This window comes from Thermobia domestica, chromosome 1 (assembly GCF_964235325.1).
Source record: "Thermobia domestica chromosome 1, izTheDome1.hap1.1, whole genome shotgun sequence".
Classification (NCBI taxonomy): domain Eukaryota; kingdom Metazoa; phylum Arthropoda; class Insecta; order Zygentoma; family Lepismatidae; genus Thermobia; species Thermobia domestica.
The window spans coordinates 209,608,168-209,634,648 of record NC_137454.1 but is presented as its reverse complement, the minus strand read 5'-3'; the positions used below and the strand labels follow the sequence as shown (position 1 = coordinate 209,634,648).

The 26,481-nt window shown below is 34.9% G+C and overlaps 1 protein-coding gene across 1 annotated transcript in view; it reads right to left on the bottom strand.

Moving 5' to 3' along the window:
* The window catches only part of LOC145693474 (uncharacterized), a 76,657-nt gene extending 51,610 nt beyond the window's left edge, over positions 1–25,047 (bottom strand). Inside the window, exon 1 of the mRNA XM_081769510.1 lies at positions 24,934–25,047. Coding sequence (XP_081625636.1) covers positions 24,934–24,954 — 21 coding nt within the window. The 5' untranslated portion in view covers positions 24,955–25,047. The remainder of the gene's footprint in view (positions 1–24,933) is intronic.
* Between the last annotated feature and the right edge of the window lie 1,434 nt (positions 25,048–26,481).

Here is a 26,481-nt window from a genome sequence, read left to right as displayed (position 1 = left end):
CACGTTGACCAGAGGCAGGACAGCCAAGACGAAGCAGATTGAAGGAAAAGAGAATGTGGAAAGAGAGGGATGAATGTATTGGCAGTGTGTCACAATGTTAAGAAGCCTTTGTGTAGCACGTGTTCAAATGAATATGCATTACGATGCTTTCTTGCATTGCTCACAGAACTGTACCTCAGCGCGGCTGTCCTGTTCTCTAATCAATGTGAGACCGGCTTAAGTTGGACACTTCTGTGAAGATAAAGGTATCCAATGTGAATAAGCTGCATAGTACAGAATGACCATCCTTGATATAATGTACAAAACTTGCAAAACAAATCTAGAACTGATGCCACTGTTTGTTCCGCCAAATATATATCCGCCAGAAGCTAAGTCAAACTTCTTCATTGTTACTTACTTCATTGTTATAACATATTATCAAAATCACCGCTTCTGTTTAGAGAAAAATCTAAACTGCCAATTCAGTGCTTTCTCCGAAGAAAATGTCTTATGGAATATTATGGGATATTTATTTATATATTTTTTTCTATGACTTGTAAACAGAATCGTGTACACTGTTTCTGAGATGATCGCCCCGTAGTACGAACTATCAAAAGAGAGAAGGTTTTCAATCAGGATTCCCGTTCTGCCCGGCGAATTCTGAGATGATAGCTGAAACTTCACACACACTTTTCATTAATAAGAGAAACCAAGAGTGTATACAGCTAGTATGAATATAAAGGTTCGATGTAACATTGGTCATAAAAAATACTCTTCATTATATATCATGGGTCTATGAAAGTTTTTTTTTTTTTTTTAATATGAAAAGCGGGTTCAATAGTTCATATAAATGACCGATGACGTTAATGAAATTGTTCAGATAGAAATTCATATCGAAAACTCAGTAAAGAAATATACTATTAATATAACAAGTAGTGGCGTCACGTGTACACAACGTGAAGGAGTTTGGTTTGTATGGCGTCATATTTTCTCAATTAATATTAAACCGGAAATGGTAGTATATTTCTACCACTTGCACTTTTAGTAGAGAGTTAAAGATGGAGATGAAATATATTCTTAGAACGCTTAATTGATTGGGCAGAAAATTACTTCTCGCTATATATTACTGTTTTTTTTTGCTTTAAACTGATCAACGTTAAAACTGGATATGGTTAATATTTGGCACTTCTGGTTTGAATATAGCATTAAGAGAAAATATGATACCCTGTTCTTAGAATCCTAAATTGATTTTAAAAACTTTTAGCTATCGCTTATCGTTTTCGCTCTTTGTCGATTACTATTGAAACCGGAAGTTGTAGTGGATTTTTGTCAGTTCCGGTTTTAGTAGTGTTAAGGATATAGATTAACTATATTCTTGGGACATTTAATCGATTGCCGGAAACCGCTTCTCGCTCTCTCTTACCGATTTTGGTCTGTAGTAATCAACGTTAAAACCGGAAATGGTTGATTTCTACCACTTCTGGATTGAATATTACCTCTACGAACGAAGTCGATCTTTAACTTTTGGCTCTCTCTACCCTGACCAAAGATAATCATGAGCCATCAAGTAGTTCTTGAGATTTTTGTCTCCCGGACAGACAGGTAAATATATATAAAGAAAATATAGTAAACAAAACTGCTTAATAAATGACAGCTTAAATATGGCCGTAAAGCTTTCATTTGTAAAGTTGCATCACTCGTTTACATTAAACCGGCCTATCTTCTTCTTTTCCTTCAGGAAAGCATCATAGGCCCGAGACACATCACGCATTCAGTGCACAATGGAATCAGGTTAACTATTTGATCATTTTCAACGTATTTCATCTTTAATATCTCTCTGAAACTCCTTTCAGATTTTAAAAGACGCATGTCCAGATATTGAAAATAACTCTTATAATGTGAAAGAACAGTGTTAAATTTCCTATATATCGTTCAAATGTAATGTCTCTTATCATCTTAGGGACACGGTGACTCAGTGGTAGAGCGCTTACCTCTGGTGCGTGAGGTCTCTGGTTCGATCTCCACCAAGTGAATTTGTGCTCGACAATATTGTGTCCTTGGATTTTCTCGGGGCACTCTAGTTTTCTAGCACTTTCTCATTCCACCAATTCTTCCATCATCATTCACTTGCTTTAATCATCGTCTTCCTTTGCCTAAACAGCATAATCGTGGCACGTTAAACTGAAATGTTTTACGTATTTCATTTTTTCTTGTCCTCAACTTTGAAAACTGGACTAGATTCTCTTGTGCTCTGAACGCCCCATATAACGAAAAGTGTTTATGATTCATTTTAAACCAAAACCTTTTAATCTACTATTTCTATCCACTATATCTCCTCATACTGTTCTGAAAGTTAGTTAATAAATAATAAATTATTACATCACTACTTCTCTTTGTCAGCAATATCACTACTGGGAAACTTGTTTGTTTCAAGTAATCCGAATTACAGTTGTAGTTAGAATTTTGTGTTACAGCTAGAAGAACGTTGTTAGTGAATCTTTTTTGTCTTGTCACTGCAGAAAGACGTGAAAAGGTCAACTGATTCTTTCCGCATTTCTATGTCAAAGCTCTAAGTGAAAGTTTCCGCGCGAGGTCCATTGTTTTACTGCTAGGAGGAGTAAAAAATAATGTCTGCAAAATATACAGTACTTGCTAAACCTAGTGCTGTGTTTGATACGCAAAGAGACTGGGTATCGCGTCATCTGATAAAACAAAAAATGAAATAGAACACTGTTAATATTTTCTTCAGTGCGTGTTTTGTGATTTTAACAGTCGGAGCAGAAAGTAACCTCCACAACCGTGGACAATGACGTTGTAAAAATTCTGAAAAGACCTTCCTTTTTTTTTGGATTTATTGAGGGAACCATCTCCGCTAGGCTCTTATTTTAACGTGGTTTCTTATATTTTGTCACTCAGTTATTGACTTACAGTGACAACCAACTGCACAACAAAAAGAGATAATCCTGTCGATAGCCCGTAAAAGCTGTAACTGTGTTCATCGACTTTGCGTTAAAAGGGAGCAAAAGTGGATGTAGTTAGCATTGATTAAGAGTTTCAATACAATATGGGCCATAAATACATTTTATTATATATCACGGATCTATGAGGTTTTTTTTTTTTTTTTTTAATGGCTCAATGTAAAGAACAGAAACATTAATGCAGCTCTACTGATTGAAAGTTGTAATTTCTCTACTTATAATCAGGGCCGTACCTTGTGGGGGCAGGGGGCAACTGCCCCCCAGGGAAGCTCCTCACCGTTCGAAGGAGGTCCACTTTAAGAGGGAGAAGGAGTGCGCCACAGCGGCCGGAATATTGGTGTTCAATTTAACATGGGATCTCAACCATTTTTTAGGCAAATCACGGTTTCATTTCGTTCTTTCGCAAAAATGTCTCAGTAGCGCACTAAATATGATGCATCTCATTTTAAAGGTGCAATTTGAACGCTATGCGTGATATTTTCTTCTTATAAATACAGATAATTATAATCCAAATTCCCATAAGAAAATGATCAAAATCAGACGGAAAAGTCTTCTGTTTTTTTACAGTAAGGAAAAGAGCTAAAAACTCCGGACTTTTTTGAGAATGGAGTACAATCTTTGTATTTGTGCGCTACTGTACTATTTTTTCGCTGTTTCCAAAGACATCCATTTCACAATCGATGAGAAATTATATCCTTCATAATTGAATCTACAGAAATCAGAAATCAGATTTTTTCGTGTTCACGTACTTGGCCGTCTAACTGCTAGATGTCACTATAGTCATTCCTCATCCCACTTTCCTTCTCAGCGGGAGCCAGTCCTTTTGAAAATCTACTTTGAAATTCTTAACAGGGGCGGGAGGAAGGAAATCATTGTGAAGAACGGAACTTCAAACACGAGGAATGGCAAAATTTATGACCTCTTTGGTTGATGGTTTCTGTTTCAGCAGTACAGTGTGTTTGTAGATGGTTTCTGTGAGAAGAAGTAATTTGTGTTTGTAGCGATAAAGTCAACCTTTCGACAAAAATTTGTGAAGGAGAAGCCGTACCAAAGTTTTCGTTTATCTATTCCAAGAAAGAAATGAAAACTTCCTGCAGGCTAAGAATATACATGCAAGAGAAAAAATAAGATACATTATTATAATCTTTAGGATAGATTAATTCCCGAAGTATTGTTTGTTTACCTGTCAAAAAATCAAGAATAATATGGTATAAAGCTCTTTCATCAGCTTCCATCGTACAACATATTAGACACACACATTTATATACATACATACATGTACATATATATATATATATATATATATATATATATATATATATATATATATAGTGGCGGATCCAGGATATGATCAAGGGAGGAGGTAAACCATAGTTTGCCTCTTTATCCAGAGTAAACAGGATTGAAGCCCATTTTATCCAGTGTATACCTGAGCGTCAAGGGGGGGGGGCTATAGCCTCTATAGCCACCCTTGGATCCGCGCCTGTATATGTATACTATTTACAGTGCCGGAGTTACGTGTAAGCGAAACGAGCTATAGCTTAGGGCCCCGCTCTCTTGGGGGCCCCAAAATCTAAAGAAAAATTGGATTTCTAAAATATAAGAAAATTTAAAAAAATAAAGTAAAATTTATATATACGTAGCAACAGTGCTTCCTGCTGTGTAGCCTACGTTCATGTAATTAATAGGGCTCCTTCTACCAGTCTGCTTCCTAAATTATCTCTAGTTTCTTCATTGCTGTATGTAGGGTGCGTATGTTCATCTGGACACATAAAGGACTCCATTACCTTCAACAGCTTGGGGCCCCACTAAACCTAAATCCGACTCTGACTATTTATGCATGTTTGCTCCCTCTTTTTTCGAAGCAGTGCTTCTTTGATATTGCTTCCAATTTCGGCAGGTTTTACCAAGGGGGGAAGAGTCCTTACTCATTCCAGGCATTCAAACTAGGGACTGGACTACTTACTTCCAACATTCTGTCCCCCATGTTTCCCGGTCTGAATCAATTGTCTAAAGCCCATAAAACATTCAAATTCATATGTAGATGTTGCTCATCAGTGTCGACACCTAAATATTTCTCAATCAACGGTAGGGGTGTTTGGTATCCTCAATCTGTCTCCCTCTTATTAGCGGAGCGGTAGTAATATTCGGTAGTAATTCTTTAAAAAAATGTTTTTTAATGTATGTAGTAACGCATAGGAAACTAAATTTTAATATACCCTAGTAGTATAGAAACGTACTTTACGGTACCTTACCAAAATAAACACCCTATGCCAAGGACGCAAACATTAACAATAATAAAAAAAGATAATAATAAACATTTTAAGGATATTCTTTCATTAATCAAGTCGCACTTAAAAGTTTAAAAAAAATGTTTATGCGTGACTAAAAAAAAGGGATGCGCTCTCATATAGGCTTACAGTTACTTTATAAATTCTTAAAATGACACACTCCATTCTTTTTATTTAGTCTTGCATAAACAAAATTATTTTTAACTTTTTAGTGGGAATTTATTAACAAAAGAATGTCTTTAAAAGGTGTCTTATCATTTTTTTTTAATTCATGACAAAATGTTCTTACTCAATATACGATACGAAGCATCAAACAGGTTCACTACATTACGTAAACAAAACAGCACAAAAGGTAAATAAAATAAAAACTTAATTGTGGGCCATTTCAGTAAAAAAGATGTCTACCATTAGGGGCCCTAGAAATAATATTTATTCGTATGGCTTTGAGATTTGTCAATATTGTCCCCTTAATTACTTTGTCATGTATGGAACGGGCCCAGGGGCGTAACTAACGGCGACGCAGACCTTGCCATTCGGGAGGGCCCACGGGCTATGGGGGGGCCATAAAGAATAAGAGAAAGATGGAAAGAGAGGACCTAAGAATTAGAAAAACAACTTTTCTAGGGGGCCCAAATACGCGTATTAATGTTTGCCTCTCCAGAAAAAAATCTAAGTTACGGCGCTGCTTATAATACAAAATCATATCAGTCTGTGAGTAATGATAATTCCTAATAGATAACAATCGCCGCTCTGTTACGCTAGCTACCTCTCTGTCTGCTTGCATTTATTATAAAATGGATAGAGATGGTGCCGAACATGAACGTGTTCTGCTGTTTATTATTTAGGGATTTAGAAATTAGGTTTTTAGGCTTTCGGCATCTATGGCCATGTTAGCCCGTCACGTAGGAAGAATGATGTCCCTCAACGATCACATTATCCGAGAAAAGGGAAGGAAGTAACGATTGGGGAAGGAAAGAAGCGAGTTGGGACCTATGTTAAGTACCATCCCAGTATTTGCCTGAGTTAATTTGGGAAACCCAGGTAAACCTCATTCAGGATGGCTGTCCTGAAAGAGCTTTTACACTTTTTCGACCGTGTGTCACCACTAGGAATCAAACCTGGGACCGCTGGCACCAAAGACAAGAGCGTTAGCGACTATGCTACGCGGGCGACACTGTTTATTACTAAAACAATGATCGTATTAAATGCAAGTAAGGTTGTAATTACGTGTATAAAATCCACAAGTGTTTATTCCATGTCAAACACAATAGAACACTAAGCAATATGAACACAATATATATTAACTACAGACAGTTGTTACCGTTTATCTTTAGTACAGTGCAATATTAAGCAAGCTTTAGCACCAACCCACATGAAACATACTACCACTAACAGCTCGTAACCGTATTTAGAGTTGATTATTAATATTGTGTAATCGCAAAGTTAGTTAAACAACTTTTAAAAAATGTGTAAACAATTATAACTTTTAACCAATCACAATTTAACCTAGAGTATACAGCAAGTCAATGGTTCCGAAGGAACACCTGGTTATATTAATCGAAAACTCCATAAAGAAATGTATATTTAAAAATAATAATAATAATGAAATTATATATATATATATATATATATATATATATATATATATATATATATATATATATATATATATATATATATATATATATATATATATATATATATATATATATGCGTGTGTGTGTGTGTGTGTGTGCCTTTCATCAGCTCCTAGAGCCACCAAATTTTGTATTAATAAAATCTTCACCAGATCTAATCGTGCACAAAGACTTTCAGCTCATGAAGATTTGTGAGGGGCCAAAATATATCTTACAATGTACGTACAATACTTTTCTTGCTCTTCCGAAGAATTCAACCAGTATTACCCAATGGTTGTGCAGGTTTACATAACAGCAGAGGGTAAATACCTAGATATGGAATGGTTGTGGGAAAATTCTTTAAGAACATTCTTTTTCCTCTATTTTTATTCAGATTCTGAATTAAGACCGGGAATGCCGGGTGCTTACAGCTAGTTATTAATATAATAAATAACAAACTTAACACGCGCATAAAGCTTTCATTAGTACGGCTGGTTTAATGTATCTCTCTTTTACATTGAGTTATTATGCCCTCTCCATACACATACACACAGAAAATACTTTACAAAGCTGGAGTAAATAATGAATAGTATCCATGCTCCATATCAAACAGAAACTCTTAATCCATACTACCTCTATCCACTCTTGCTTACCCTTAACTCAATCCCGAGTTAACTTCTGCTGTGAATTCAAAATATTGAATGCCATACTTACAGTGTAATCGAGTCGATTCGCACAAGCAGAGATGAAGCAAAAGCTTTTCAATTTCTGTGTACATAATTTAGAACCTAAACATTTATAACAAATTATAACAAATCGAAATTACTATACAAGAAAATATTTTTTCAGTTACCATTTTTTATGTTTCAATTTATTTAGAAAATTTACAACTAACAAGGCTTTTTGTGTACTTTTCCCCTTCCAACGCTTCACATTGTATCACTAGAAATAGTGTCCCCGATGAGAAACGAGAAATAAGAAAGTTTTCTCGCGTCGTTTTGTAAATTTATGTCCTGAATTTTTTCCTGGGCTGACAATGCAAGACTCAGTGACTGTTTGTTAAGTACTCCCTTTAAGAATTGCGTCAGCTGTAGTTCAAGGTTAGAAGACAGGCAAATTCAAAGAAGCAAACGCGGAGTATATATATATATATATATATATATATATATATATATATATATATATATATATGTGTGTGTGTGTGTGTGTGAAACTTTTAATGATTAAGAATAAAATGATTATAACAAAACTATAAACGCTAACATTTCTCTCTCTCTTTACACTAAAAATACGTGTACTAACATACTTCATATTACATAGAAATTGACTAGTTATTAAAGATATTTGTTTTTAAAGTATATATTCACTAGTTACAATGTAGCACTGAAAATATTGTCTTTCTTCTTTAATCTTAATGCGTACATATAATTAATACAAATTCCTATAACTAAGTGAATGTATAATACATAATTAACGTAAATTGTTAAAAGATTAAAATTTCTATAATGTTAGTTAAGTATAACAAGAAAAAAAATAAAAAAATGAGACATATACCAATCGATAGTTCTTATTGAGGTTAACAAAGTTATGTAAATGTTAATTTTCCTCATGAATAGTTTTTGACAAACCCGGGGCACCTGTTCTATTTTTTTTTTTCGTAAATATTAAAATGTATGCTGTTCGATAACCACGTCTCCTATTAAGCTTTAACTGCTACTGAACTATGCCCTCATCAAGCTTTTCATTATGACATTAGGAAGATAATACACAGTGTAGTTAATGAGTTATAGCTCAATATCATGCTTGAATTAACCATTATATTTTAACAAAGATGACACATATGTCAATCATAGATAATATCAATATGAACAGAATGATATACTTGATGGTAAATTCTCGTACGTATTTTGTTGAGAAAATTGGGAGAAAACGAATTTTTGTGGCGCTAGAAAGTATCCCGTTCAACGCCAATAACAAATGATAGTTCGTATTCTGATGAGACAGATTCTGTATTTATTTATGCACTGTATATGTGAAAATAAATGCCAACGCCCAAGCCACACTGGAATACCCGTTTTCCTTGAGATTAGCAAAAGTCAAGTAGTATGGTCAAAGGAAAGGTAGGTGCCCGTTGCTGCTCACTACATAGTGTTGGGATTGCAGCGTCCACCCAGCGTCGTAAAGACAGTTGGAGAACTGTTTCTAAAGAAAGAAGAATGAGTCAAACGCGTGAATTGAGTTCCACAAGCCAGTTGATAGACGCTGGCCATCTAAGAGTTGTTGTGCCAGGAGTTTAGTTTTATATGTAAAAAGAGCACACTGTTAACTAGAAGATTGTGCTGTATCTATCGTTGTTAGTCTTCTCATAACGGTGACGGAGCCGCGGTGGCTCAGTGGTAGAGCGTTCACTTGTGATGCGTGGGGTCTTTGGTTCGATCCCAGCTCGCGCCAAGTGAACTTTGTGGAGGACAAACACAGCGTGCGTGGGTTTCCTCGGGGTTATATCGTTTCCTCCCACTTTCTTCATTCCACCATAGTCATTCATTTCCCTTCATCACTATCTCCTTTAGCCCAGCCGGCATAATCGTGGCACGTAAAACTCAAAGATTTCATTTCATTTCATAACGGTGATACACACTTCTGGTACTTACTGTATACTTCGATTGGGAGCTCCTCAGGGGCGCTTATATGCGCGTTCTAGAACGCAGGTCGCGCCTAATGCCATAATGATGCTTTAAGAACGGCAGAAAGTTCCGAAACTGAATAAAATTTAGTCTACAAACCGCGAGTTAATCTTGGTTTTATCATAACCAACACCGGTTTCGCCTGTACATTTCTTTTCAGGAAGGGAATTGCGCCCAAATACTTCGCGGAATAGGCACCTCTGAAGCTCCGTCGTGCCGAAATAACGTTTTCGAAGTCGTTTATTGAAGAAATTTTAAAGTTAGAAATCTGACAATGGATTTTTTTTCTTTTTTTTTTTTTTTACTTATGTTCATCAGTAGCTTAATCTTGCAGAAATGAAATTGTCACGAAAACAAAGTGTGTTTGCTTTTAGAAAATTTTCCAGTCAATTGGAGAGTTAAACGATGTGGTTGGTTTCCAGTGGATTCAATAAAACAATAGATCGTCTCGTGTCAATGATCTTGCCAACAACGTCCTTGAGCCTTAAAAAGTAGATCATATTAAATGCACAGATAACTATCTAATAACAATGTAAACAATACTGCAAAAGTAAATAATATGTCTAAGGACTAATAAGTAATTTTATCGAAAATGTATTCTAAAAGAAATATTTTTCCTTTTTTTTTTTTTTTTTTTTTTTGCTTTTTGTTTGTTACTACTTCAGCAGATAGATTCATAACATTTAAAAATAATGGCAGGGCGAAAAAAAAAACTAGATCTTTTAAAAAATCACGTACACAAAGATTGAACGTATTATAGGAAACTTTCACCCAAGAAAACAACCGTTTGCTCTGACTTGCCTTTTGTTTCTTGGTATTGCCCAAGTACACTTTCACGCAAAGCATGCATAAGTTATTTTGCGGTTGACAAGATGTCAGAGACGGCGTTCCGTGATATTTCCTCATCTAAGCTCTCATAAGCGACATTCATAAGAAACAAGTAGGTGGACTTTTCGCAGGCACTGCTCGGTTCATGTTGCTGATACAATAATGAAATCATTGTCGACACACATAAACAAAAATATTTAGTAATTATCGATCAAACCTTTTAAGAATGTTATCACAGTCATCATACATAGACCTAATTTATCGCGAGAGTACTCATTGAATAAATATGTAATTTATTTACTTTGTCCTTCATTGCTGAATCATAAAATAATGATTTCTTCGTGAATAATTTTAGAGTCTTTAAGAAAAGAGAAAATCAACTTTAAATAGAGAAATTCGCTCAAAATTGTTCTTCAGAATTATCAGTATGGTGATGGAATTTTTAAAAAAAAATAAAGCCGAATATGTTCCCATTTTTTTTACAGAACATCATAGTTATAGCTGCCCAGATGGTTTTTAATTTGATGAAGAGTCAGGGGTAAAAGTGGTTCTTAAAAGATAGGGGGATGCATGACATTGTGCCATCCCCTATGTCTATTATTGCCCATTGCAACTTCCTAGAAAGTGGAGGGACGCCATAGTTATTTTCTGAAAGTGGTGGAATAACGTCCTCGCGTTTCCCCTCAGTTTTACCCTTGTGAAGATTGATCAGTACATTGGCACCCATTTCCGTAATTTCCAACTTTCTGGATCGGACTCAGAAATAAGCAGCCAATTCTAGCTCATATTGATGAATCAATATGAAAAATTACATGCCCTCTGCAAGAAATGAATCTGGGACCATGTACTCAAAAGATGTATGTTAACGATTTGACTAACGTTTCGTTCAAAAATAGTCCTTCTCGCTGGTCTAGTAGCTAGCACGTGTGCGTTTCGTGCAGTGGTCCCGGGTTCGATTCTCCGTGGGAGAGCACGAGAATTTAATTTCACAACCATTCACTTCCATTAATCGGCGATATCCTTTAACCTAAAGGGCATAACCAGGGGACATTAAACAAAAGACTCATCTTTTTTATTTAAAAATGGGGTGTTACTGGAGGGAAGAAGAAACTAAATATCAGTAAATTAATTTCTATGTACAGCAATCTCTTGATAATTAACCAGAAAAGATCAACCATCTTAAAACACTTCTAAATCTGCCATCACAACTAATTCTTACAGTTCTAATCATTGTAATGATTTTATTGGAAGGACGTGGCTACATAGTTAGCACACATGCCTTTGGGGGCATCACATCCTCCTTTGCTTCCTGCTGGGAGCTCGTAACTGGAATTCTCCGTTAAACTCTAAGTGTATGTCTCATGCAGACTCGGTGCTCAAAAAGAGGTGCTGAATTCTGAAACAAATAACTAAAGTTATGTTGAAGTGCTGGACTGACAGGTTTAAATGACATCATAGCACTTATACCTTGTAGGATGACGAAGAAAGGTAATAAATGAATATGAATAATGATTGCAATATTTATGAAATAAAGTAGCGAAGAAAACCGGAGAAAACCTACAGTTACAATGTACCCTTGGATAAACTTTAAAGAATTTGTAAATATTTGGAAACCGACGAATGTGTTGTTTATCGTACAGTAGCTTCATGTCTCTGTTCTAAAGTTACTTGCATTTTTAATCTTAAATAAAAATAATAAACAAGAAATTAATAACTTGTAGTTCGCATCGTTCGTAACTATAAATAAAAATGAAAGTGATATTCTTTGTGATCTCACAGCGAAAAAACGGTAGAACCGTTTGAAATGATTTTTTTGAATATGACTATCACTTATGTTGGATTGATATTTGATTATGTCATTTTGATTAAAGTGAGTTTCCTAAGGAGAGAAGTTCAAAACTTAGATAGAGTACCAAAAAAATAGAGTATCTCACGAGCTCCTCATGTTAAAAACATGAAACTCGGAATGTACTTGCATAAACTCCTTATTAAAAATAAACGGAGCATACCCCGACGTTTTCAAAAACTCCGCTTTTAAGAGAGAAAGAAAGCATTTCCTATTACTTTTTCCATCACATTAAAATTGACGGTGTCTGTTGTTTGTGATCCCGTCAAGAGAAAACGACTGAATGTTTGGAAATTAATTTTAGAACACAGTTAGTACTTACTCCTAGTTGAGTGTCTATGTGTCTATCATCTCATCCCATTAACAAATATGTATCCTAAAAGGGAAGGTCATCATCATCATCATAGGTATTCTGCCATATGGGCAGGACACTCGCCGCAACTGAGAAGCTTCCATGCTCCATGGTCTTCCGCTAACCTTTTCGTTTTCACTTACGATTTTTCAGTTTTTATATCGTCCATTAATTGTAGTCTCCTTCACCTCTCCCTCTCTTTCCTGCTACCATACCCTGTAGCACGTCCCTCTAATATAGTTCAATTTTAGCCAATGTCCCAACCACTTTCTCTTCCTCCTCTTAATAATATCTAAAATTGTTCTTTTCTCTTCCACCATTTCCAAGATTCTCTCATTCGTTTTCCGCTCGATCCAGCTAATTTTTCTCATTATTTTCCACACCCACATTTCAAAAACTTCCAGTCGTTTTTTGTTATTTTTGCGTAATGTTCATGTTTCTGGCCTATACAGTACAATATTCCACATGAAACATTTTATGAGTCAAGAGGGAAAAAGAGGGTTCAAAATCTTAGCCAAAAATAGAAAAAATGAAATCTTTAAGTTTTACGTCCTACGATTATGCCGGCTAGACTCGGAAAGAAAGTGGGAGGAAACGAGAGAATCCACAGAAGACTCCCACACACAGTATTTGTCCACCATAAAGCTCACTTCGCGCGAACTGGGATCGAACGAAGGATCCCATGCACTAAAGGTGAACGCTCTACCACTGAGCTACCGTGGCTGCCTAGACAAAAATAGAATATCAGAATATAATCAGAATATAAAATTCTTATTAAAGGTTCCAATTATAAAGGGAAAGAGAGCAATCTATCTTATAATATTTTAATTTTTCACTTTGCATGCATAAAGTGGTGAAAGTGGGGGAACGATTCAACGGTTAAAAATGATTCTTTGAACATAGTTGACATCTGGATTGACTAGTTTCTCAACATCAATTTTGATTAAATGTATCTTCGAAGAGAGGGAAAATTGTTCAAATACGATGTAATTCAAATATTTTGCATAAACCTACTCTACCCGTGCAAAGAACGGGTATTTCAGCTAGTTATATACTGTATGTACATACAGTATTTTAAACAAACAGTATTCTCTTAACTTAATTTAGTTTGTGTCAAACGTACAATTGCATTTCTTTCATTTTTTCTGTTGGCATTGAAAGATGATATACATTGTTCCCACGCAAGGAAGGTTGTTGCACTTGTAACATCTGTACAATTGTCACACATGAAACTAGCAACAAGAAGACAGATAGTAAAAGCTCGTATGTGGCTGACATATTAATAAATACTGAAACATTCCTATGTGAGAAAAGGTGCCAAACACTACATATTTTTTTCACTCTGCATCTTCAATGTCTAAGAACAGCCAAAAAACTAAATCTATTTTTCATGATATTCTAATAAATGGTTTAGAGACAGTTTAAATGATTTTATCAGTTATATTATTTTACATAAATAATAATGCAGTGGAATGATAATTGCTGCTAATATTACAACATAGGTTGATCGATATGTTCTGGGAAGCTTTTGTTCTCTTTATCGGTAGATGAAAAGGAGTTCTCCAAAGTTAACTTAGTAAATGTTGGACTGCTGTTCTTATATTGTATCTTCTTGGGGGATACAATAGCTGAGTGGTATAAGGCTCAACTTATGGTAAGAAGGATCATCAGTTCCGTCAAAGGTCATGCAAGTTTGTGATGTCTGTACATTTCTTGAGTACTCCCACTGGCTCCCACTTTATCTTTGTACTGATTCTTCCATTGTTACTCACTTGCGTTTGTCATCTGCCCACTTTCGTATTTCTAAGTATAACAAAGGGACAATATAAACTAAAAGATTTCCTTTACCTTTTGTATCTATACAATGTATCTACGACAACAGCATCATTTTCAATTTTTTAAGAGGGAGCAAGATTATTGACTCATAAGAATTTCATGTTTTCTCTTACATGTTAGTATATTACTATACAATTCGTTTAAACATATAGGCCTATATGTCTCAAATTCATGGAGGGGCAATTGCCCCCTTCTGCCCTTCCGAAATGACGCCCTTGATCTAGATTTTCTTTCTACTCATTAAATCACTATTTGGCCTGGAATTTTAATCGTTATATTTAATGTTAATTCTAATTATAACAAACAGATCCACACGTACCCATGTAATAAAAAAAAAAGTGATCTTGTGGGCAGCTGAATCACGAAAAATCAGCTAAACCACTTGAAAGGGATTTTTCGGTGTAGTTATCAATTACCTCGTACTGAATTTTATCCTCTTACTTTGGTTAAAACTCGTATCCTAAAACAAGACCCGAAAAATCATAGTTTATGCCAAAAATTTAGTATCTCACGAACCCGTTAAGTTAGGAAAGCGAAAATTAGTGTATAAATTCAACATTAAGTAAAACATCTTTTTTTTTTATAGCATCACAGGAAAATGGCTGAACAGTTTGAAATGAATTTTGCAACATAGTTAGGGGTATTATCTACCTTAAACTGGCCGTTTTTTTTTTTTTTTATCATGTCACTCTAATTAAAAGTTGCATCCTTAAAAAAACAGAGCTCAAAATTTATCCCTAAAATAGAACATTTTATGGGTTTCATCATTAACTTTTTATTGAAATGCGTATCCAAAACGGTGAAAAGGGTTTTAAGTAAATTTTCATAAACTTATTTTTACCGTGCAAAGAATGGACATTTCAGGTAGTCTATTACAAGAGCGTACCCTGTGTTCCATTATCTGAAATATTATTTAAGTTTCAACTTATGAGTGTAAATCATCACAGTAAGTTGTTTCTATCAACAATGCATGTTGTGTATATCTTTAATAACTTATGTTTCGATCATGTCTCGATGACAGGCAAAAGAATTTACAGTTTTATATATTCTATACCAGCCTCGAGTTTACTTAATGTAATGTGTCATTTTCCGTTTATCATAATGCACTTCTCAAGTTTTGTTGACTGCTAATTGTTTGGTAGCGTACACTAGAATAGACGCAAAGTAAGTACAGGTTTCTTTAGAATTAAAAGTTACTCCTACTTTATATTGACATTAAAATACCGTTATTATTTTAATAACGTAACTGCGCGTTTTCTTTACTAAGCCTTTTTTCCTCTGTAGACACAAAGTTATATAAATTATAACAAAATACTTTGGTTTGAGTAATATTTACCTGTACCTTGGGCAGAAAGTACTCATACATGTGCACTATACTTAGTAGTATGTTAATTTCATATTAACAAAAGAAGAATGTTTTTAATATATGTAAGATTATTATTATGGGATAGTTGTTGCTATGGACATGTTTTATGGTTACCTAGTCAGTGAGTTTGTGTACTTAACAGTTTTAAGAAAAGGATATTATAAGTTATATCAAATAATAAACCAGTTTAGCACCGTTTATAGACGTTGTCATTTTTATTAAAAAGGTGAGATTAATGGTATTTAAATATCGAAGCTAATATTTTAATGCCAAAGAAATACTACCACTTCGAATTTTTACCTCAGCAAACGAACCAGGTTTACGACTATCTTTTTGATAAGTCGTTATAAAATAATATAATTCTATACATTATATTGAAAGAGCAAATCCAGAATGCAAATAAACCTGTGTACATAACCTTTCCAAGGTCATCATGTCCACTCCACCAACTACGACCGTTCACTGCATTTTTATCTTGTGACACAACTACTACTACAAGGTCACATAACGCTGGACAAAATTCGAGGGTAGTGCGAAAACAATCGACTCGGCTTATTGATAAATAATTTGGAATATTAGCTTTGATAAATTGAGAACAAGAAATAGTTTTAGGAAATAGTGAGCGTTTTTAAGCAGATTATAGTTCAATAATATGTAGTTTAACCGCAGTCTTACGAGGAAGTAGTGAAATCGAAATCTTAAAGAAGTGAAATCGAAATCTTATTATTGTATTTGTTTCATTATGCTAATCTTTATATCTCATTAGTATGTTAATAAGGTTTGCTCTCTTTTTCTTTGTGGACACAAATAAAACCAACAAAATACATTGATAATTGGTGTATTCTACAACGCGGTTCCCGGTTCTTGTTGTATAGAATTTATAGATTTGATTTGATTTGATTTTGAGTTTAACGTCCCTTTCTGCAGCGGGGCTATACGAGACGTGGACCTACAACTTAACGAACCACATGAGCTTCCTCCTGGAATCGAATCCTGTTTTCCCAATCCAAAGGCGCGTACACTAACCGCTCAGTCACGAGTGAGTTATATAAAGTTCTTAGAAATAGACAACCCAGCAAAGAAGGATGTTATGTGTGTTTTATATCTATCAGGAGAGTTTGCTTCTAGATTATATGTGTATATCGTTTCTGATATACGATCAGATAAAATATTTGTATATATATTAGATATAATCACGCTCCCATTAAAATCAGATTCGCAGTCGAAGTTGGAGACTCTGTCTCTAATTTTTTTTTTTTTTTTTTTTTGCTTCTCTGGAAATACCTACAATACATGAATAATTATTTTCCAAATCCTTCATATTACCCCCGCACCCCACCATCCTCTCCATATACTATTACACATTAGCTATTATATATCTGTCTTTTCTTTGCAACATGACTAGAAAATAAATCTTCAAATATTTCAGAAACTTCGCGATTGATTATTCGGAAAATTCAGTCAATGCTTTTAAACTATAACTGAATTCCGCCTTAGAAACTTTTTTTATTTTTAAATTTTAGAAAATATTACGAGTGTTTGTGTTATTGAGTTGAGTTTCATATATTAATCCAACATCGAGGTTATGAAGAATATAACTTACTATTAACAAACTCCTCGAACCAGGATCGAACACTGAATCCAACTTCACAACAGCAACTTCACAACAGGCGTATAGAACAGCAACTTCACAACAGGCGTATAGGTCATTTTCCACTACACTATCTCGTCTCTAAGAGACTTGGATTATAGAACCGCCCTCCTGATCCCAGGGGTTTGCGTTGCTTCCATGTCTTGGATGTTTCAGTATTTTAGATGTAAAAATTAGACAATGCCAATAACAAGTAGTTAGCAAATAAAATCACAAATCATCGGGAACTCCCTCGTGGCTAAGCGGTTAGCGTATGTGCCTTTGGCGTGGGAAATTCGGGTTCGATTCCCAGCTGAATCTCATGTGGTTTGAATCCTACGTTAAGCTGTAAGCCCACGTCTCATATGGTATCGCTGCTGAAAGATACATCAATCTCAAATCAAATCATCGGTTTGTTCAAACCAGTGGTTCCCAACTTGGAGGGCGTGAGGAACTGGCAAGATGATCTTAAGCTACTGTCAGAAACAAGGTACATTCGTAAATACAAATAGAGCGAATGTTGTAACGAAGAGACGGTGATTACTAAATACCGTTCAAACACAAAATTCTACTATATTATTCGCGTTTAATGGAAAGAAAATCTCCAAAGTTCAGACTAATAGCAATCGCTAGACATTATTTTGCTAAACACAATATATGTGAGACAGGCACACACTCAGAAATTTTTGTTGGGAGGAGTCCAAAGTTTTAGGTGTGGTTGAATACTACAAGACACTACTAGTACATATTACTACGTAGTATTGAACCTGTATTATTCTGCACTCGGAAAGACTATAATTGTTAAGTGCTGCTCTCTATATTCTTAGAAAAAATATAAAATTAGAAGGTTTTTATAAGAAAAGAATGAGTATAGATGTAGTGTACTCACAAATTTTTAGGCTATATCAGTCATGCCTCTACTACACAAGTATAGTTTTATTAAGAAATTCTATAGATGTATATCAAGTTATGAAGTTATGAAGTTTTGGGGGTGGAATCCGAACCCGGTAGACCCCATGCGAGTGCACAGTTGGTGTGAGCATAAAAGATCATTGAAAACCTTTTAGAAAATAGAGAGAAATCAATGAATTTGGGAAACTAGAAAAGAATGCTGTACGAAAACCATGCCACTTATTGAGGTAAGAGTGCTACACTGAAATATACACTCATTAAACTCTTTATTACGTTACTACAAGGTGACAGTACATAGTATAATGACATATACCCTAAATCGCAATTTACTCTTAAATCTTAATTTTCTTGTCTTCCAAAATACTGCCCAAATGTAAAACACATATCTATGGATAGATCACATTAAGCTGAACAACATGATATTCTTGAAGGTAAATTCTCATGTCTAGTTTTTGAGAACATCGTACAAGTAACTACCGTGACTTTTGTGGTACTAGAAAGTTATGTCCTTTGTTTCCAATAATAATTGAGAATTTTTAATTAGTTGGAAAAAAAACTGTTAGAGTCCCAAAAACCCTGCACTTGATAATCCGGATAACTCGGCCACACCCTGGCAGGGCGGAAAAAAACGCGCGCAGTCCCGTTCAAGGTCAAGTAACTAGTTTTTGCAAAGTCGAAGGAATCTTTATGCCTTCATATAAAGTATTTTTTATGTCTTTTTTTTTATCAGATAAATTACTGTACAGTGTGTATTCATTAATTTTCATTTTTATGTTAGTAAAGGCTCTATGACTTCATAAAGTAAGTACTTTCCCTTTGTTTAAAAGTAGTTGGTAGGGATGCGCACGAGACAAAATTTGAGGCTGTCTCGTCTCGAAAATGTGCTGTAAAAGCGATGTCTCGACTCGAAAAATGTATGTTTCTCTATTGGAAGAGCTGTGTCTCGACTCGTTTCATGCTCATCCCTAATAGTTGGGCAGTTTATTCTCTGTTATATTCTCAAGCAACCAACACATGCAAGTACAGTACTGTATTTTCTGAGGAAACACTCGTACTTAATATTCTTTTTCAACCCCATTCCCAATAACCCGGCATTTTCACAAACTCTATCACCCTTCGATCCATATTATGCCGAGTTTTCGGGACTCTACTGAACTGGAAAAAGCTGTTATGTACTGTAAATGTAGGAAAATACATTATTAAGTACAAGATTCTTGTTTTGTCTTTCCCTAACGTTTACACACCTACTCTTTACACATATAAGTATACCACCTGTAACTATTTAGCAAAGATTGTGGCTCGATTACAAACAAAGCTGGAAAAATATAAATCTGTGCGTATTATTATTATTATTATTATTATTATTAATAATAATAATAATAATAATAATAATAATAATAATAATAATAATAATAATAATAATAATAATAATAATAATGAATATTTGAGTAGTCAATAAAGGGGTTAGACCAACGAGCGCCAAAGATAGAGGGAGTCGTGAAGTATGCAAGCTTCACGAAAGGGAGCACCAGGTGGGCAATAGGGATGGCCACAAAGTTCCGGTTCCCGCGGAACCGGTTCCGCAAGGAACCGGTTCTTGGAGATCCGATTTTCAGAACCGGTTCTGGAACCGGTTCCGGGCCTGGATCCGAAAACCCGGTTCCAGAACCGGATCTTAGGAAACGGTTCCATACCTGGATCCGAAAACCCGGTTCCAGAACCGGATCTTAGGAACCGGTTCCAGATCTGGATCTGAAAACCCGGTTCCAGAACCAGATCTTAGGAACCGGTTCCAGATCTGGATCTGAAAACCCGGTTCCAGAACCGGATCTTAGGAACCGGTTCCAGACCTGGATCCGAAAGCCCCCAAAGACCCGTAAATGAGGCATAAAGATCACCTTCAAAAATAATGCAAAGAGGACCATGCGCTTGTGCCTTCCTCGCCCAGACACGCTTGTGCCCCCAGAAAAAAAACTTTGCTCCACCAGTGGGTGTTTAGCCAAATGAGTTGGCCAGTTTGCCTGTTTAACCAATGAGTTTGCCAGTTACCCAGTTTATTTAGCCAAATGAGACAAGCTGCCGCCGCCTGGGCGCCTGCCTGTCGCTTCCACCATTTCATCTAGCATACTGTTCACAGCTTGCCAGCAGCTTGGGTTTAGCGAAGGGATGGTCACAAAGTTTCGGTTCCAGCGGAACCGGTTCCGCGAGGAACCGGTTCTGTTTCAGAACCGGTTCTAGACCTGGATCCGAAGAACCGGTTCTAGACCTGGATCCGAAAAACCGGTTCCATACCTGGATCCGAAAAACCGGATCTTCTAGAACCGGATCCGTTCAGACCCGAAAACCGGTTCCACTAGGAACCGGTTCTGGCCATCCCTAGTGGGCAAGGTTGGAAACCACTGGTTTAAACTTAACTATAAATCAATGAAATTTTGTTGCGAGACTATGTATAACACAAATACTTTATACAATATTGACTTACTAATCTAAGTGATTAAAAATATGATATTGTTATCATTAAAAAGAATCGAAAACTAACATCATAGACACGTGTTTTTTTTTTATCTAAATTATTATTAACTTAGTTAAATTCTTCGGATGGCTGCACAGGTAAGTTCTCTATATTAAAACTCCTGAACATATACAAGTATACTCTTATCTTGTTCATCAAGTGAAAATATTTATCGCAGATAATGAAGCGACGCGTGAAGGCTTTCGCTCAACGAAAAAGCGAAAGTATTAGTTAATATATCGAAACACATCTCTATAGAGAAAGATAAATCAAAATGAAAGGACTTAGTTACAAGAAGACCAAGAAATATTGTACATCATTTAAACTAGTACACGTGTGAGTGAGCATCATTAAACACATCATAAATGAGTGAAGCGCTAACGTACTTTTCTTTTTAAGTATACGATAGTTAATAATAGTTGTATTTCTATTTAACCTAATTATAGAACGATACTTTCTGTAAAAGGCTTTCTCCTTGTAGAATATAGTAAGTAGACCTTATCACACAAAAGGTGGAGAGAAAAAATGTTTGTCTTTCAATATTTTCCCCTGTTTGCACATTAGTAATTTCTATTCACTGGCAAATGATATAATTTATTGCAGGAGTTGAACGGTAATAAAATGAAACCATGTGCAGTGAAGGTTGGTGTGATGTGATTCAGAATAATCATAGGTTTAGAGCATAATTATTATGCTTTCCTCGTAATCTGAGATCATGAATCGAAATAAAAATAAATATTCTGACTATGATTATTTTTTCTTAATATTTGTTTCGTAGTTCAACCAAGCAAATATATTTAATTCTCGTCGGAAAAAAAATCATCTTTCGGATATGAAATACTTCCTGCAACCTTGCATATAGTCAAAAAATCTGCAGTTAAATACCTTAACGATGCTGAGTACCCGCTCCATCTTAACCCTTAGATTTATTTTTATGTTCATTTTCAATAAACTTGAATTATAATTATATAATTTTTACCTCATTTTTCCTTCAAGTTTAGTTAATTACTAGTATACCTCGCTTTTTTTCTTTCAAGGGGGATCTGCATTACGTGTAACTTTAATATTACTTAAATTTGATTATTAAATATTTATAAGAATACTTAATTTTCATGAAGTACGGAACATTTAAATGTATTTGAAAAAGAAATCAGTGGAAAAATAATAGTTCCACATATAAATCATTGGGCGAAACAAAAATAACAAAGATGGCGCCGGTATTGGACATTGTTAATCAGAAAATATAAATCAACTCTAGTAGAATGATGTGTAGCGTTTTCACTTATGGAATATGAAATATTGAGAAATATTGGGTTTCTGATTCCCAATAAAAGTGTGAAGGCTTCAGTGTCTTGAGATCGGACTAGCTGGTCATTGTATGTAAGTCTGGTAAAAGGGTTATCTTTAGATCTTCATTTTAACTCAATACCTTCAGCATATCCCATAGTAAAAGTCAGTAGTACGTTTCCTTTCCTTCAGTAGTACGTTTGCTTCATATTATTATTATTCAACAAATGTAATTCGAAAGCAAATTCAAGATTTAAGAGGTTCTTATTAGCTGCGAGAAAGAATCAACATTTATGTTTAACTTGCGAGTCTGGCTGATCACAGCTTCTCATGGACTGTAAAAGCAGTTTTACTTTCTTTCCTTCTTTCTTTCTTTGAACAATCAAACTGACATAATTGAATTCTATAATTTTTTATTATTTCTGAACAGAGAACGTCTTCGGAATCCTACGTCCAAATGATCCATAAATATCTTCTAATCAGTGACTGCTCCTCATTGAAACTGATCCACATAGCACTTTTAAGAAAAGGTTCTGCGGAAGGGGGACAAAATCCAGTTTCACCGCCATTGTTTTTAATGTACGCTAATATAATTAATTATGACATTAAATATGAGTGCACTGAGTGTATATATATATATCGGTATCTAATGTTGCTAGGTCCTGTAAAAAATAGAGAGTTCATAGCTAAATGTTTAAGGGATATTGCTGGGAAGTTTAATTTCGCATTATACTGTTCTTATTTTGGTTAGAAAAATCAGTGTTTACTTCATTTTAGAAAATTACTTATTTCTCCATTATAGACCGCGTACAACAATTTATTTCTTTATAATGTTAATATTTCAATTTTCTAGTGGGGGAGACATGGTTGTGACTCGATAGTAGAGCGCTCAAGTCTGGTATGAATATTATCTGGCTTGATCTAAGGATATATAATGTAACTCAGCATTGTGTCTGTGGATTATCTTGATGTTTTCCAGTTTCTGCTCACTTCCTTCGTCTATTAAGTTTCCCATAAACATTCACTTACTGCTTATAATATGCAATCTTTTAGCCTGAAGGACATAAGTCTGGAACGTAAAACCAAAAATTTCACTTTATTTTTATAATATATTCTTTCTTGCTATCAGATAGAGTAATAACTGTTTCAAAACCTTTTCCTGTAGACCAGAAATTAGGGTACATACATTATGACGCCATAATTCTTGGGCACCCATATTTATAATATGCTACTATAAACACCCATCATTACCAGGTCTTAATTCAAAACCTGGATGAAATGAGAGGAAATACATTAACTGAGTATTTATCCTCTACTCTTATGTAAACCTGCATGTGTAACATGTGATGCGGGTTGCATATAGGCAAGGCATTCTTACAAACCGTAAGAAACTTCCACATATGCGTTTTCACCCCTAGAGCCGAAAATCGAAACAAAAGCTTTGTACGCGGTTAGAACTGGTTAAGTTGTATCCGTGTACAGAATTTGGTGACTGGGTGACTTCTTTGTATTCGAAATGCTGATGACAGACACACGCACATATTGTTTTTATTATTTTTAAAGACGAAAGTAATTGTAAGAATCAATAGCTCATGTAACAGCAATTTGTAGATTTTATTTGGGTCACTTTCTAAATTGTTAATGTTCTTCACTGACTTTAAGATATTTACTAAGTTTTTTTTAAAAAAAAATGGAGTAAGCTTAGTGAAAAGGCATATGTTCTAACGATTACTTCGTTAAGTAACCATACTTATTGTAAAAAAAAAAAAAAATAAGAAGAAAAAGAAGAAACTCGTTTAGATTTTACACCGAAGTCTCCTAAGGATACTTTCTTTAGTCTCAACAAAGTACCTTTCCCAAAGGAAAAATTATGCACTTGAGATTATTTAACTCAGAAAATATATAGTTTAGTTGGCAATCTTTCCAAAAATTTTGCATTAACAATTTTGGCTAATGTTTTTAACAAACAAAAACAAATAATAGGAAGCACTTCAGCATTTTAAGAAAGATTCCCTAAAGATCATATACGTAGTCTGTTAAACATGGAAATCTTCCGCAAGTTTGATAAGTTCTAGTAAGTTTTCAAATTTGACAAAATCAATGGGATTTTGTAATAGTTTAGATTTTATGAAAAATTCCAGCTGAGTACCGCAGGATTTCTTGAAATAGAGTTTTTTTTTTTAGTTTAACATCCCACGATTATGCACAGAGGCTAAGGAAGACGGTGCTAATGAGAGGAATGATAATGGTGAAATGAAGAAAATAGGAGGAAACGAAGGAACCCCGAAACAACACAGTGTTTGTCCATCACAAAATCAACTTGGCGGGAGTTTGGATAGAACCAGGGACCCTACGCACCAGAAGTAAGCGCTTTACCACTGATTCACTGCGGCTCAATTTCTTGTTCCATTTACTTTCCAGGCAATTCACTCAGAAAGGAACATCTCGCAAGTCTTTACTGGCCAAGTATATTATAAATGCAAATTAAATTAAGAAAATTGCAACACTGAAAAAAAAAAAAAAAAGAAACATGCAGAAGTAGTTCCAGATACACCTTGATCCAGTTGCACTAAAATCGTGCATTGACTGTCTCGCACGCAGGAAAAACCTGTTTCCCTCCCACTTGGAAAACTTCTCAACGCACCACGACCAACACGTGAATCTAATAATATTCTTTCGTGCTTTTTTACAATGTGAACAGTAGTGGTATTTTTTTACGCTTTGCAAAATTTTTATTCTTCGTACACGCACACTTGCAGGTAACGGGTAACAAAAAAAAAAGTACTCACTGAGGGGTAAAAAGCAAACACACTCACCAGTAAAGTAATCGTTCCCATGTTTTTTTTTTGTCACGTTAGGCTTAAGTTGAGCGAGCCTCTCTCTTTACAACACGCTGCAGCGATTCACAGACTACAAGTGGTACCCCTTCAGGCTTGGCTTTGGCTTTTATACCGGCGTCTTCTTTTTCGTTTTTGCTTCTTAATCAAGGAGAAAGTAAAGCAATACGAATGAATATTAGCATGTGGTTTTCGAGCTTCTTCTAATATAACAGAGTAGCAAAGCTTCCAATATGCAAGAAATGCATATGTAGATTTTATTTCATTGAAAATTTATCAAAATTAAGTACTACTTTGAAAGTATAATGAGTTGCAGTAAATATTAAATGTCGGATTCCTTTACTGGTTCGTGACAATGTTATTGATTAAGTGTTTATATTGTTTCTTTTGTTTTTGTTGTGTACATCATACCAGATTAATCTATTGGCACGTGGTAATTAATTTTATGAAGACATACGAATTAAAGAAATCTCACAATTTTAACGTACAAATCTTGAAGCAAACGTTTCTAATACAAGTGCGAATTCTTTGGAAAGATCTTCACTGAACACGAAGTGTATTTTAATGGGAAATGATGGATAGTTTTTATGACAAGAATTACATATTGCAAGTTAAACATCTTTAGAAATACATTTGTCAGCAATTTACGAAAGATAAATATTCTCCTAAAATGTACGCAATCAATTCGTGAAAAAGATACTCTAAAACGTAATAAATCAAGTCCGGGGTGTCTTATTACATAGCCAGTGACTCGAAGAAAGAAATTATCACTTTGTTACATCTAACTTCTAGAATTCTGTCAGATTATCGTTAGTTCTTAGATAGATAGTTTATCTATCAGTTTGATTATGCCTGTAGGCTAAATGAAATAGCTCATTAATGGAAATGGATTATTGTAAAATAATTGGAAAATAATAATGTAGGAGAACCCAGAGGAAGCCTACGAATATGATGTTGTCCACCACAAACTTACATAATCTTGGATCGAATCAGAAAACTCTTTAAAAAAAATGAGTGGTGCAGTACTGAACCACAGTCCCCTCATCTCGATGTAATTAAGGCTAGTAGCAATTTGAATTCATTTTCATTTGAGAAAGATCCATTCGGATAGACATCAAGAAATCTTCCAAATATGAGAACATACTATATTGAAGCACTATTCGACATTCTAAATATGCGTATATTGAGTGGTGCTAATTATGACAAGGTAGGTACATATATTTATCTCAAAAGCAATAATGTTTAAAGCATAGCTAAGGGACATGGTCATTCAGTGATAGAGCCCTCATCTCTGTCGCGATGGGTCCCTAGTTCGATCCCAAGGCATATAGGTTTGTGGTAGACAACATTCATGAGTTTTCTCAAAGTTCTCTCGCTTTTTCCCCACATTATCATTCCATCATTCTTTCATAATCATTCACTTTCATCAATCACTCTCTCTTTTAGCCTACAAAGCATAATTGCGAGACATAAAAATAGAAATTTAATTTCAGTTCTATTTAAAGTGTAAGACTTTCGATGCTATAA